General features: G+C 23.0%; 1 protein-coding gene across 1 annotated transcript; it reads left to right on the forward strand.

Moving 5' to 3' along the window:
- The first annotated feature begins 3,114 nt into the window (after positions 1–3,114).
- LOC117179737 (transcription and mRNA export factor ENY2) lies at positions 3,115–12,833 on the forward strand. The gene is made up of 2 exons (XM_033371795.1): positions 3,115–3,252; positions 12,283–12,833. The coding sequence occupies exons 1-2, from the start codon at positions 3,200–3,202 to the stop codon at positions 12,509–12,511; spliced, it is 282 nt and encodes a 93-aa protein (XP_033227686.1). The 5' UTR covers positions 3,115–3,199; the 3' UTR covers positions 12,512–12,833.
- Positions 12,834–15,039: the final 2,206 nt, after the last annotated feature.

Raw genomic sequence — 15,039 nt, forward strand, 5'->3', positions numbered from 1 at the left:
ATATCTTTCAAGAATTTTTTGTATTCGTTTGAAATCACTGTAATTTTTTTAATTATTGAAATCTTTCGAAATCCTTATGAATTCTTTGAAATATTTTTTAAAAATTTCAAATTTTCTATACAGTTTTAAAATCATTCAAATTTTTTTAATCTTCTCAAAATTGTTGAAACCTGTTTAAATCGTGTAAAAACTTTTAAATCTGATGCAATAGCCCGTTTTGAAATTCTTGAAATCTTTTGAAGTCCTTGAGAATTCATTGAAATAAATGTGAAAATCTTTCTGGAATCTTTTCTTTTTGTTAAAAATCACTGAAATATCTGAAATCCTTGTGAAATCTTCTAAACAAATTTGAACTAGATCAAAATCTTTGAAAACTGGTGTATATTGCACCCTTTTTGTAATCTTTTAAATTCCTCATGAATTGTTTGAAATCTTTGTGAAATCTTTCAGGAATTTTTTGTGTTAGTTTGAAATCACTGAAACATAAAAAATATTTGTGAAATAAGATTAAAATCCCTTGTTGAAATCTTTCAAATTTTTTTTTTTTTTATCTTTATGAAATATTTATGAGTTCTGTGAAATATTTATGACATCTTTTAGAAATTTTTTGTATTCGTTTAAAATCACTGTAATTTTAAAAATCTTTAAAATTCTTGAAATCTTTCGAAATCCTTATAAATTCCTTGAAATATTAGTGAAATATTTTCAAATCTTTTAAACAATTTTGAAATTGTTTAAATCTTTGAAATATTCTTAAATTTGTTAAAACCTTTTTAAATCATCTAAAATCTTTGAAATTATTTCAATCTTTTGAAATGTTTATGAATATTTGTGAAATCTTCAAGAAATTTTTCGTATTCGTTTGAAATCGTTTAAATCGCTGAAACATTCTCAAATTTGTTCAAAACTTTTTAAATCATCTAAAATCTTTGAGATTATTGAATCATTTTGAAATTTTTATGAAATCCTTATGAATTCTTTGAAATATTTGTGAAATCTTTTCAAATCTTCTAAACAGTTTTGGAATCGTTTAAATCTTTGAAATCTTCTTAAATTTGTTCCATTTTTTTTAAATCATCTAAAATCTTTGAAATCTGGCCCATTGTATCCTTTTTGAAATCTTTGAAATTCTTTTCTTTTTTTTTAATCTTTATGAAATCCTTATGAATTCTGTGAAATATTTCTATATTCAAGGAATTTTTTGTATTCTTTTAAAATCACTGTAATCTTTGAAATTTTTGGAAGGTTTCGAAATCATCATGAATTCTTTTAAATATTTGTAGTAAATTTTCGAAATCTTTTCAATTTTTTAAATCTTCTCAAATTTGTTAAAACCATTTTAAATTGTTTAAAATCTTTGAAATCTGATGTAATGTACCCGTTTTGAAATCTTTGAAATTCTTGAAATATTTTGAAATCCTTACGAATTCTTTGAAATAAAGGTGAAAATCTTTCTGGAATGTTTTAAAAATTATATCACTGGAATATCTGTAATTCTAGTGAAATCTTCCAAAAAAATTGAAATAAATCAAAATCTTAGAAAACTGGTGTATTGCCCCCTTTTTGAAATCTTTTAATTTTTTTTATTCCCTTGAAATCTTTATGAATTCTTTTTATGAATTCTTTGAAATATTTGTTAAATCTTTTCAAATTTTCTAAACAGTTTTCAAATCGTTTAACTCTATGAAATCCTTGTGAAATATTTTCAAATCTTCTGAACAATGTTTAAATCGTTTAGGGTTTTAAACCTTTCCAATTCTTCTCCAATTTATTAAAACTTTTTGAAATAATTTAAAATATGTAAAATGTTTTCAAATATTTGAAATCTATTACAATGTATCCTTTTTTTTTGAAATCTTTAAAATTCTTGAAATCTTATGAAATTCTTATGAGTTCTTTGAAATATTTGTGAAATCTTTTGTATTTGCAGTAAAATGCAAGCTTTTACTATTTTAATAATATTAGTCAATTAAGAACTGTGATTTTTACTTTTTCTACTCTCGCAGATTTTCCAGATTATCTCAGTTTAATCTAATTATATCATGATTTATTATTGAATTTTTATTTATTTTGAAATTAAACTAGTTCGAAAATTTATTTACTTTGTGAAAAATTCGCCTTTTTAGTAGAAAATTAATCTTTATGATTCAATATTCATCAGTTTCGTTGAAAATTAATTCCTTCAACTGAAAATTTGAATGTCCATTTTTGGTTGAAAATTCATCTTTTCATGTTCAAAATTCAACATTTTGTATTTAAATGTGTCTTTTTTTTTATTAAAATTCAACTATTTTCATGAAAATCCAACTATTTTGTTAAAAATCGATTTTCGTTTTGTAGAACATTATCTTTTTCTTTGCAAGTTAATCTTCTTGTTTAAAAATTCTTCCTTTTGGTTAAAAATTAAAGCATTACAGTTGAATATTCATAACTTTAGTTAAAAATTAATCTTTTAGATTTGAAAAAATTTTAATGGTTGAAAGACAGTTAAAGTCTTATTGAAAATTTATTTTTTTGTTTGAAGATTCATAATTTTCATTAAAAATGCATTTCTTTCGTGTTAGTATGAGCTATTTGATTGATAACGTATTTTTTCTTTGGATAAAATGGATTTTTTTGTCGAAAATTCAACTATTTTATTGAAAATTTGTTTCTTTTATGGTTAAAAATTATTTTGTTTGTTAAACGGAAAATATAACAATTATTCACAATATTAATGTCCGTTCATGGCGATATAGAAAATAATTGGTACAGTTTACAAAAAGTACCTTAAAATCTCTTTATTCATTCTAAAAAGAATCGAAGATAATTTATTTCTTGGTAAATAAACAAGTTTTCAGCAGTAAGATTTCTTTTAAACGAGATATTTTTTTCATAATAGACTTGAAGATTTGAATTATTCTTCGCACTTTAATAAATTAATTGTTTTAAAGGCAAAAATATTTAATTCAAATTTAAGGTTCTCGAGGAAAATTCAAGGAGATTTTCAGGTTTTCATGGTTTAAAACAAATTCTAAGAGAATACCAGATTTTCAAGGTCGCTGTAAAACCTGGATAAGTATATTTGAAAAGCGCGCTTTTTTTATTCGAGTAAGTTCGAATTGAAAGAAGACATAACCTCAAACATCTCAAACGTAAACAAGAAAAACACGTAACGTAACGTATGCGTTTGTTGCATAAAATTTAATAAAAAATAATAATGAAGTCTGCAGCAGCTCATCAAAAATTAGTGATGGGTGGAGATAGAGATGGGTAAGTTTCTCAATTAATTAAATCATTTTCTAAGAAGAAGATTTGATCTCTTTCAATCATTATTTGAAGTTACTCCAAAAATTTGTTTAACTATAGTCAAACACGAAGGAAAAAAGTTTTAAATTCATCAGATAAACTGATTATTTTTTCGATTGGATACTAATATTACTTTTTTTATAAACCCATAAAAGTAAAGAAAAGTTTTTCTTAATTAAAACGGCTTTTCTAGCTTATGTTTACCATTTTTTATAGAATAGAAAGTGAAAAAGTTTCTCAAACATAAAAAAAATACTATTCCTGTCTATTTTTACATAATTTTGTTAAATTAATTAATTTATCATAATTTTCGAAACATGTAAGAAAATGTGTAAACTTTCCCGGTAATAAAAAATGTTATTTTTGTTATATTATATTGTTTTTATAACGTAAACTAACCGAAATTAAATTTCTCTACATTGCCATGAAGGTCACAACGTTCATAATATCAGGGACGCCACGCAGTCACTTTTCTTTATTTATTTTTTTTTTCTTTTTCAAATCACTGTTTAGTCACTCTTAAAAAGAAAACACGACAATTTTTTTTGTTTAATGAAAATGTCAGTTTTCTTTTAATAAATCTATACCTATATTTCATAATTGTATTGAATTCTTTTTAATTTTAAAAGCTCTCAATAGATTTTTAATAAATTTCCTTATATTGAAGGAATTTAAAAAAATTCCAAGGAATTTTCGAAGCTTTAATAAGTTTCCTGGGATTTCGGAATATTTCAAAGCATTTGAAATATTTTAGGGTATTTTTATAAATTCCCAGGATTTTTGTTAACTCCAAAGAATCTTCAAGATCGTTGGAAAGTTTCAAGAGGATTAAAACGATTAGAATTATTTTAGACTATTTTAAAATATTTCAAGGATTTTTAAATAGATTTCAATCATTTGAAATTATTTTAAAGATTTCAGAAAAATTTTAAAACTTCCAAGGAATTTTTAATTTCTCTGGAAAGATTTAAGGGATTACAAAGATTTGAAATATTCTAGGGTATTTCAAACTGTTACATCGATTTTTTAATATATTTAAATAATTTATTATAATAAACAATATTGTAGGGCATTTGTAATAATTCCAATTAATTTTAAAGAGCTTTTAACAATTTGTAAGGAATTTCAAAAGGTTTGAAATAGTTTAGGGTATTTTACAAGATTCCAAGCCATTTTCAATAGCTTTAAAAAGTTGCAAGGGATTTCAAAAGATTTAAAATAATAGGTATATCTTAGGGCATTTTACATTTATTTAAATAATTTTGGGGTATTTTAAAGGGTTTCAAGTACTTTAGGGTATTTTAAAATATTCCTAGACAGTTTCAAGAGTTTAGAAATTTTCAAGAATTTTCAAAATATTTTAAAGTATTTGAAATATTTTCTGATATTTGAAAAGATTCTAAGGACTTTTTAATAGATTTTAATAATTTGAAGGGATTTCGAACATTGTGTGTGTTTTTATTTTAGTTCCAGTGAATTTTCAAGAACTTTGAAAAGTTACAAGGGTTGTTAAACAATTTTAAATCTATTAGGACAATTTAAAATATTTCAAGTAATATTTAATAATAAGGTTCTTAAAAGTTTCAACGGATTTTAAAAGATTAAAAATATTTTCGGGATTTTCTAATAATTCTAAGGAATACTTTAGAACTTCAAAATTTTTCAAAACATTCTAAAGAATTTGGAAGATTTTACTTAATTAAAAGACTGGAAGGATTTTTTAATATATTTCAATAATTTTAAGTGATTTTAAACATTTTAGGGCATTTTTAAAAAGGTTCCAAACAATTTTTAAGGGCTTTGTAAAGCTTCAAGGGTTTCACATGATTTAAACGAATTTGAAATATTTTAGGTGACTCTAAAATATTTCAAGAAATTTTAATAGATTTATATAATTTAAATTGATTTCAAAGAATAGAAGTAAAATATTTGAGGAAATTAAACATTTATTTCAATAGTTTCAAGGGATTTCATAGGATTTTAAATATTTTAGGGTATTTAAAAAGATTCCCCAGATAATAGATTTAAATCATTTGAAGTTATTCCAAAGGTGTTTTAAAATTTTAGGATATGTTTAAAATTTTCAAGGGCTTTAGAAGGTTTCAAGAGATTTTAAATATTTGAGATACTTTAAAAGATATTAAGAATTTTTAAAAAGAATTAAATAATTTGAAGTGATTCTAAAGAATTTCAAACGATAGGTATGAAGTATTTTGGGAAAATTTAAATTGATGTCTAATTTGAAGACTTGAAATACTTTATGTTATTCGAAAACATTCTTAGGCATTTTCGAGCGATTAACAAAATTTTAAGGGATATCCAAAGATTTTAAGAAATTAAAAAAAAATGCATGCAGTTCTAAAATTTTCGGTATAATATCTCGGTTGATAAATTTTCCAGAATTTCAGGAAATATGATCAGAATACATGTAATTTCTCGAGATTTTATCAAATTTTAGTTGATTTTAAAGAGATATAATTGAGCGATTTTAAAGATTTTCAAAAATTTTCAGATGTTTTAAAAGATTCTGAGGAATTTTCAAATGATTTCACTAATTTAAAGGAATTCTGCAGACTCGAAGATTTTAGGGTATTTAAAAAAATTCTAGGGCATTTTCAAGAGATTTCTAATGAGTTTAAGGCACTTAAAAAATGTTCATGTGTTTATAAAGAAATTTTTAGAATTTGGAAATATATGGAACGATTTTACAGGGCCTATAATGTTTTAAATGTTTTAAATCTATTTTATATAATTTTCGAGGATTTCAATTATTTGAAGTTATTTTAAAAGCTCTCAAGATATTTTAAAACATTTTTCAGGATTTCAGGAAAGATCAGCTTTCATATTTACGGCATTTTATAACATTTTAATGAATTTCAAAGAACTTATTCACAAGAAGTGAGGGATTATATATTCATTATATATATTTTTGGAATACGTCCTGAATTCTTAGGAATTTATTTGAATTCTTCTAAATTTTAATCAAGTCAATGGATTTTTTTAAATTTGTGGTTTAATTCATCCTACAGTATTTTAAACTGACTTTGGAATCTTGTATTCTTAAGACATTTTATCCCATTGTTTCTCTTAAATCCCTATAAATTCACTTCAATTTTACGGAAATCAATGGAATTGAAAAAAAATTCAATTCATTTGAGTTCTTTTGAATTTAACTTGAATTTTTTTGAAACCTTATGAATTTACCCTGATCGTTAAAATCGACCTCGAATTCCTAGGAATTTCATTGAATGCTTTTGAATTCTTTTTAATTCAAAAGAAGATTAGTCACATTATTAAAGCACAATAGTCACTTTTTCGGTTTAAGTATGTCACTTTTAAAAAATAATTTAGACTACGGCATCCTTGAGAATAATCAATGAATATAATAAAATAAATGATAAAAAATAATACATTTATAAAAGATTCTATGTATATGAAGGGTCCCGAGGGACAAGAGTGTAAGTGCACAATTTCGGAAAAGCGTTTTATTGTCTCAACCTAAAATAGTTCTTGTGTCTGCTCTAAAATTCGAGTTTTAGCTGTACTTTTAGGCCGAAAATTATTCAAATACAGGGGGAAAATACAAATTTAATTTATTTTGATTGTTTAAAATACGTTTTTTGCATATATTTATCTCAGAAAAATATTTTTCGCATCTTAAATATCCAATAAATTGATAACTACCAATACCAAGTGAAGAAAAGATTTTTTGACGATTAAATATGAATACACTTCTAACAGAGTACCATTAATAATTCTGCAAAACGAACATAAAATTTTCAGCATTGACGCAAGCAAATATTGTAAACTATGAAAATAGTAAATTTAATATGAATTTTCTTTTTATTGACATTTATAATGATTTTTTTAAATCTAGAAAATAATGTACTTTCTTTCGTTATAAGGTATTTATAAAAATGAATTATGTTAACAAAATATTTAGTGTTGCGAAATGTTTTTTTAATTTATTGATAACAAGTTTAATAAATTCTTTTGTTAACATTATTTAAAATCCATGTGACAAATAATTTTCTTAAAAAAAAGAGATTAATTGCATATTTTACTCGCTTCCTCTCGTTTAAATTATTTTTTTTACGGTGCAAGACTTATTTATTTCTTATTTTCAAAGTGAGCAAAAAAGATTGTGTTCTTTAAAAAAAAATTTTAGCGAATTAAATTCTTTTTTCTTAATTTTTTTAAAACAACTTTTATGAATTATTTTTTTAATATCAGTGGAAATTTCATGCTACTAATAATTCGCGTTATAAAAAAAGTTTAATTGCATATTTTCAATAACATTTTCACTCTATACATATATCTTGCTGAAATAGAAAAATTTTCTTACAGTGCAACAATTTTTGTCAATTATTTTCAAAGTGAACAATAAAGATTGCGGTCTTTTAAAAAATTGTAACGAATAAAAAATATTTTCCAATTTTTTAAACAACTTGAATTAATTATTTCATTAATATTATAACAAATTTATGTTACCAATAATTTGCGTTTAAAAAAGCGTTTAATTTCACATTTTGACTCTTTATCTCGTTGAAATTAAAAATTTTTTCTTATTGTGCAAAACTTTTTTTTCAATTATTTTCAGTGAACAAAAACTAATGCGATCTTTAAAAAGAACAGAGTCCCAAGTATCAGATTCTCCGTAAGAATATCATATTCAAAATTATTCGCATAAATTACAGGACTTTAATTAAAAATTAGCTCTCAAAATAGTTCTTTGCCAGATTTTTATTATTTTTATGCCATTTAGTACGGTATAAACTTGCGTTTTCTCAAAGAAATTCATGTAATCAGAATTGAATCCAAAAACAAGACACTTTTACCCCATTATTCCTGTTCATCACAAAAAAATCTTGATAAGTTTTCAGTATAAAAGCCTCGAAACTTAATCATAAAGCAGAAAAATATCGAAAAAGTCCGTTTTTATAATTAAAAAAGCATTTTTCGTTAACTTTTTGGTGGAAAATTCAACTCTTTTTTTTAAAGTTTGTCTTTTTGATTTGAAAGTTTACCTGCTTTAGCAGAAATTAAATCTTTTTTTAAATAAAAATTCAACTGATTGGTTAGAAATTAAGCTATTATACTATTTTCTTGAAAACTTAACTATTTCGTAGAAAATTTACTTTTTGTTTAAAATTTTTATTTTGGTGTTGAAAAATGAACTGAAATATGTTATGGATGAAAGTTCCGCTTAAAAAAAAAAGTTGTTTTTTTATTACAAATTCATCTGTTTTAGTACAATATTGATTTTTTAAAATCAAAATGCAACTATTTCGTAGACAATTTAACTATTTTGTTAAAAATTCATCCTTTTTGGTTGAAAAAATGCATCTTTTTTAATTGAAAATTCAATTTTTTTCTTAGAAACTTAGTTTTTCGTTACAAAAATTGAATTTTTGATGTTACTGAGCTAACTGGAATCTTTTTTTGGATGAAAACTTAACTTTTTTTTGTAATAAAAAATTCTGCTTTAAGATAAATTTCATATTTTTTGATAAAAATGCAACTATTTGTTGGAGAATTTAACAATTTTGTTAAAAAGTCATCCTTTTTGGTTATAAATTCATCTATTTGGATTGAACATTCAATTTTTTTGGTAGAAAATTATTTCTTGTTACAAAATTTATAGTTGGGTCGTGATAAGAATATTGATTAAATTTAAAACATTATTAAAATCCTATTCAGGATGGTCATTACCCGGGATTAAAAAAATATATAACCCATCTTTAAAATTTTTAAATCTTCAAGCTTAATTTCAAACCTGATGTATAGCGATCTTAATCCCACAGCAATTTTAATAAATTTTAATTTAAATCCAAGTCATTCAAAAAATTAATAAATTTAGTATTAAATTATTTAATTATAACAGACTTCACAGCCCAAAATATTCTCAAAACAGGCGACATAGTGAGATTTTTTACGAAAATAGGGGAATAAATTCTTTTAAATAAAATTAATGTAGAGGCATCTAATGCAATTCAATATGAAAAGCTTAAAATTTTTAATCGAAATATGTTGCAATTTCAACCAAAAATATTTATTTTCTACCAAAAGAAATTAAATATCACAAGTAAGAGTTGAGTTTTGAAGTTTAAATGTCGAATGTTTTAAAAAAATGTTGAATTTTAAACCCGAAAATAGTTGAGTTTTCAAGCTAAAAGGATGCATTTGTTATATGAAAGGATAAACTTACTATTCAAAAAGAAGAATTTTCTACAAAAAAAAGATGAATTTTTAAATAAAGAGTGGAATTTTCAAAGGAATAATTGAAATTTGAACGATATAGTTTAATTTTAAACATAAAAATATGCATATTCAACCGAATGATTAATTTTAAAAAATTGAACAACCAATTAGTATCATCTACGACGGAATATTTGAATTTTCAAATAAAATAGACAAAATTGCAAGCCAAAAAGACGTTTTTTTTTAAAGATAACAATTGAATTCTCAATCTTAAAGAACAAATTGTTTATCCAAAAGGACCAATGTTCAACAATACAGTTATATTTTCGACCAAAAAATATGATTTTTCAATAAAAAAGTTGAATTTTCAACAAAATAAAAAAAATTTTCATCTGAATGAACTTTCAAATATAAAAGAGACATTTTAAACCATAAAAGGAATAATTCAACTTTTAGTTAAAAAAAACAACACATGTTTAATTTTTAATAAAGAAAACAGATGATTCTGAAACCAGAGGCGAATTTTCAGTAAGAGTTGAATCTTCAACCTACAAACATTTTTCAGTCGAGAGATAAAAAAACATTTTCAACAAATTATTTGATTTTTAATCCGAATACAGCGAATTCTCAACAAAACAGTTGAATTTTTAACACGAAAAATAAATTTTTTATTAACATGTTCATTTTCTACCAAATATTTTAGATTTATACCAAAATAACCGAATTTTGAAGTTAGCTTCGAACCAAATACTTGAGTTATCAACTAAAACCGATTTATTTTCAACGAAAAATAAAATAGTTAAGTTTTTAATTCACAAAATTATTTTTGAACGAAAAATGAAATAGTTCAAACAACTAATTTTTTACAAAAAAAAAGAATGTTTAACAAAATAGTTCAGGTTTCCAGCAAAGAAACCAATATTCAAATATAAAAATGAATTTTTAACAAATTAATTCAAATTTCAACCAAGTTTTGAGCCTCAGAATTTATTTAAATTAATAGAAAATTGAATTTTTTTGTTAACTTTTCGGTTGAAAATTCAACTTTTTTTTGAAAGTTTGTCTTTTTTATTTTAAAGTTTACCTGCTTTAGCAGAAATTAAATCATTTTTTGATACTTAAATATTTTGTAGAAAGATTACTTTTTGTTTAAAATTTATATTTTGGTGTTGAAAAATGAACTGAAATATTTTCTGGATGAAAGTTCCACTTATGAAAAATTTTTTTTTTCATTACAAATTCATCTGTTTTAGTTCAAAATTGATATTTTTTGGATAAAAATGCAACTATTTGGTAAAGAATTTAACTATTTTGTTAAAAATTCATCCTTTTTGGTTGAAAAAATTCATCTTTTTGGATTGAAAATTCAATTTTTTTCTTAGAAACTTATTTTTTTGTTACAAAAATTGAATTTTTGATGTTACTGAGCTAATTGGAATCTTTTTTTGTAATAAAAAATTCTTCTGCTTTAAGATAAATTTCATGTTTTTTGATAAAAATGTAACTATTTGCTAGAGAATTCAACAATTTTGTTAAAAAGTCATCTTTTTTGGTTAAAAATTCGTCTTTTTGGATTGAAAATTCAATTTTTTTGGTAGAAAATTTAATCGTGGAAACTCGACTGAAATATGTTTCAACCGAAAATTCAACAATTTTTTTGGAAATTTATCTTTTTGATTTAAATATTCATCTGTTTTATAGAAAAAATTTCATTTTTTGTATGAAAATGCAACTTTTGATTAAAAAATTGTTGTCAAGGATTTATATTTTAAGTTGAAAAGTTATCTCGTTGGTTAAAAGTTTAGTTATCTTATTATAAATTAATCTTCTTTAATTGAAAATTCAACTACTTGGGTCAAAGGTAAACTACATTGTGAAATTTTTTTTATTGAAGGCTTATTATGTCTGGTTGTAAATGTAACTGTTTAGTGGAAAATACTCCTTTTTTGGTTTAAAATTCATTATTTAACAGAAAATGTAACTTTTCCATTTTTTAAGATTGATATTTTTTAGTTAAAAATTCGCGTTTTTTTTAGTAAAAAATTATTTTTTAATTTGCAATGTCCTTTTTTTGCGTAAGAATGGATCAGTTTCGTGTAAAATTAATTTTTTTGTTGAACAGTCATATTTTTTGTTTGAAAATTGAATTTTTATCAATAAAATTTGTCTTCTGTTTTAGAGTTTCAATAATTTAGGTAAACTTTTATTTATTTTTTGAGTAAAAAATCTTTATTTGTTGAAAATTCGTCTTTTTTGTTTTAAAATTCTTTTCTTTTGTTGTATCAATTTCATTCTTTTTTAATTAAAATATAAACTATGACACTTTTTCGTTGGCAATTTGTCTATTTAGGTTGAATATTGAACTATTATGTTAAAAATTCCAGTATTTTGTTAAAGAGTTATCTTTTAAAGTAGAAAACACTTCTTTTTTTCAAATAAATTAATACATTTGAAAATGTTAAATGTGTATATGAAAAACTGTAATTCCTGAATATCTATGAGCTGGAAAATAATTTATATTTAACCGCTGATATAACCTGAACAATAAAAATATTATAAAAATAATAAATTCTTTTAAATTCTCCTAAATTCTATCATATTCTCGGTTATATAACCTGAACTTAAATTCTCGGGAATTAAAAAACTCTAGCCACGGGGGTGGAGAAAATATAAAATTATTTAAGGAAAAGTTAGGGAATTTTGAAAATAAGTTATGCGGCCAACCATGCTTGATTTTCAATCAAAAGAACTGAAAGAAATTGTATATATTTTACATTATTCATTATTTCGCAGACTGAAAGAACTCTTACGTCGCCGACTAGTCGAATGTGGTTGGAGGGACCAGGTGAAAATAATTTGCAAAGATACCATAAAGGACAATGGTCCAGACATTACGTACGACGCTTTATTGTCGACAGTCACGACCAGGGCGAGAAGCCTTGTTCCCGACACAGTCAAGAAAGAACTTCTTCAGAAAATAAAAAACCAACTCCTTGCTCAAGAAGAAAAGCTCAAGACGTAATTTTCTAATTCTGATGAAACTTTTTTTTATTATTATTCTATAAAAGCAGGAAAAACTTTAAAATACTGAGTACAGTCTCATTAAAAAATAAAATAAAAACAGAGTGCATAATATTTGACAAAGAGATTATTTAAACTCGAAAATATGTGCTCTTTCGTTAAAAACATTGTAATTGAAGTGATAATTTTACGTTCCGGATGAATGTAAATCTTTGCCATATAATTTGTATTCCTGAATACTTCCCACGTAATTATTTAATGTTTTTTCATTTTTTGAGTATGTACAACTGGTGATCGTTTCATTAAACTTAAGGTTATTATTAAATTTCGGCTGTTTTCATTTAACTTATTCCTTGATCATTTTCTTAGTATAATTTAATTCATTTATCTTCAAATGTAAAACTTCTGTAACTATTTCCATTTTTTTTAATCATAACTTAGGAATAATTTTGAGAAAGTTTACGATTTTGAATAATTTCTTATTAATAGATTTATAGTTAAACACTTTCTATCATTTCAGATCATATTAAAATATTGTTTTAGACTAAAATATTCCATTTTATCCTATTGAAATTTGAATTTTGTAATTAAAAAAATTTTTTTTGGTAATATTTAGCAATATTTGAGCGTTCATTAAAGTAAATATAAATTAAATATTTAACATTAAATTGTTCATGTTATATTTAAACTTTTAACATTAAAATTTTAATTGTTGCATTTAAAAAATGTTTCATTTGTAACTGAAAATTTTGCATTTTGATGTATAAATAATAGTTAAACAATTATTATAATTTGAAATAACTTGAAATACAAAAATTTAACTTCTAGTGTAAAAAGGTTTTTTTTTCAAAGAAATTAATCGTTCATTTCTTAATGTTTATAACTTAAAATATTTCTTAAATTATAGAATTTTTTAGCTTCAAAAACTTATTGGTTCCTTCCTAATTTTATAGATATTTTAAAATTTTCATTTTGGCGGCATTTAATTTAAAATTGATCAATTAAAAAGATTAAAAGCTTTAATTGAATACAGCTTTAAAAGTATGAATGTTTTAATTTCAATCACCTGTTGATGAAGAATCGATCAATGAATTAAAAATTTTTTTAATTATATAATTCAAACTAATTTTTAGGCCAGAAACATTAAAAATAGAACGGTTACATTTTTTTATAAACTGAACACTTCTTAAATTAAAAGTTAAATTATTATTTATATTTAAAATGTTTTTAAAATCCTTAAAAAGCTTCAAAATTTTATTTTTAAATTTTCAAACATCTGCATGCTGTTTACATTTTTTTCAAATTTTTTATCATTTTCGAAAATATTTCAGAACTTCTAAACATCCTTTAAAATAAATCCAATTATTACTACATTATTTTTAAATGTTGTGAAATTAAACATATTTCCTTCAAATCTTCCACATTATTAATTTTCATAGGAAATCTTTTTTAATCTTCAATTTCGTTACTAATAACCGAATTTTATCGGTACACGTAGTCGCTCTCTTAAAATTATTTCAAAATTTAAATTGAAATTGAATTTTTTCAAAACTTCCAAATATTTCTTCAATTTCCTTGAATTTATTTATAGAATAATATGTGTTCAATTGTTATTTTTACATCGAAGTTCAACAATTTGACTTACATGTTAGTTTTTTTGTTAATAGAACAATTAAAATCTGACGTTCAAAATTTAGTTTTTAATATTTTACTCTCATTACTGATTTTAAATAAACAGTCAGATATTTTTAAATATTAAGTAATTCTTTTTTTTCTTAATTAAAAAATTTCAAATTGAATGGTTTAAAAATTAAATATGTTAGACTAAAATAATATGTGAAATTAAATAAAAGGTTCCAATTATGAATATATTATTTAAAGGTTATTTTAGAATTTTAGAAACTGGAAATTCTAAAATTGCGAACTGATTTCGAATCGTCTTGTAAAATTAATTATTATTCACTTTTTAAATCTTAAAGAACAATTCAATTTTAAAAATCATTACTGAATAGAAATGCGCATTTTAAACCGAATGATATCACAATAAACATTTTTATGTGCAAATTAAAATTCGTCTTTAAAATCGTACCTATTTTGTCTAGTTCGGATTTTTTTCACCAGGTGGCGCATCGCAGTTTAACCATTCCCAATATAAAATTCAATTTAAAACCATTCAAAATCGTAACATTTCAAGTAATAATATTGCATTTTTCATATACAGATGAATTTCTAACCGAATAGTTATTGTATTTTTAACCAAAAAGGTGAATATTCTATGAAAAATTACGAATTTTCAACTAAAAAGAATCAATTTTCCACCAAACATGAAATAGTTGAATTTAGAGTTAAAAAATTAATTATCCAGCAAAAATAAAGTCGAAATTTCCAGAATATAGTTCGTTTTCAACCAAAGTAATACATTTTCAACAAGATACGAGGGTAGTTCAATAAGTCCTTAGAATGAAGTATAAAAACAATTTTTTTTGGGTAAATTTTTTTTTTATTTTTCAACATAATCTCCTTGGAGCT

This window comes from Belonocnema kinseyi, chromosome 9, assembly GCF_010883055.1.
Source record: "Belonocnema kinseyi isolate 2016_QV_RU_SX_M_011 chromosome 9, B_treatae_v1, whole genome shotgun sequence".
In the NCBI taxonomy this organism is placed as follows: domain Eukaryota; kingdom Metazoa; phylum Arthropoda; class Insecta; order Hymenoptera; family Cynipidae; genus Belonocnema; species Belonocnema kinseyi.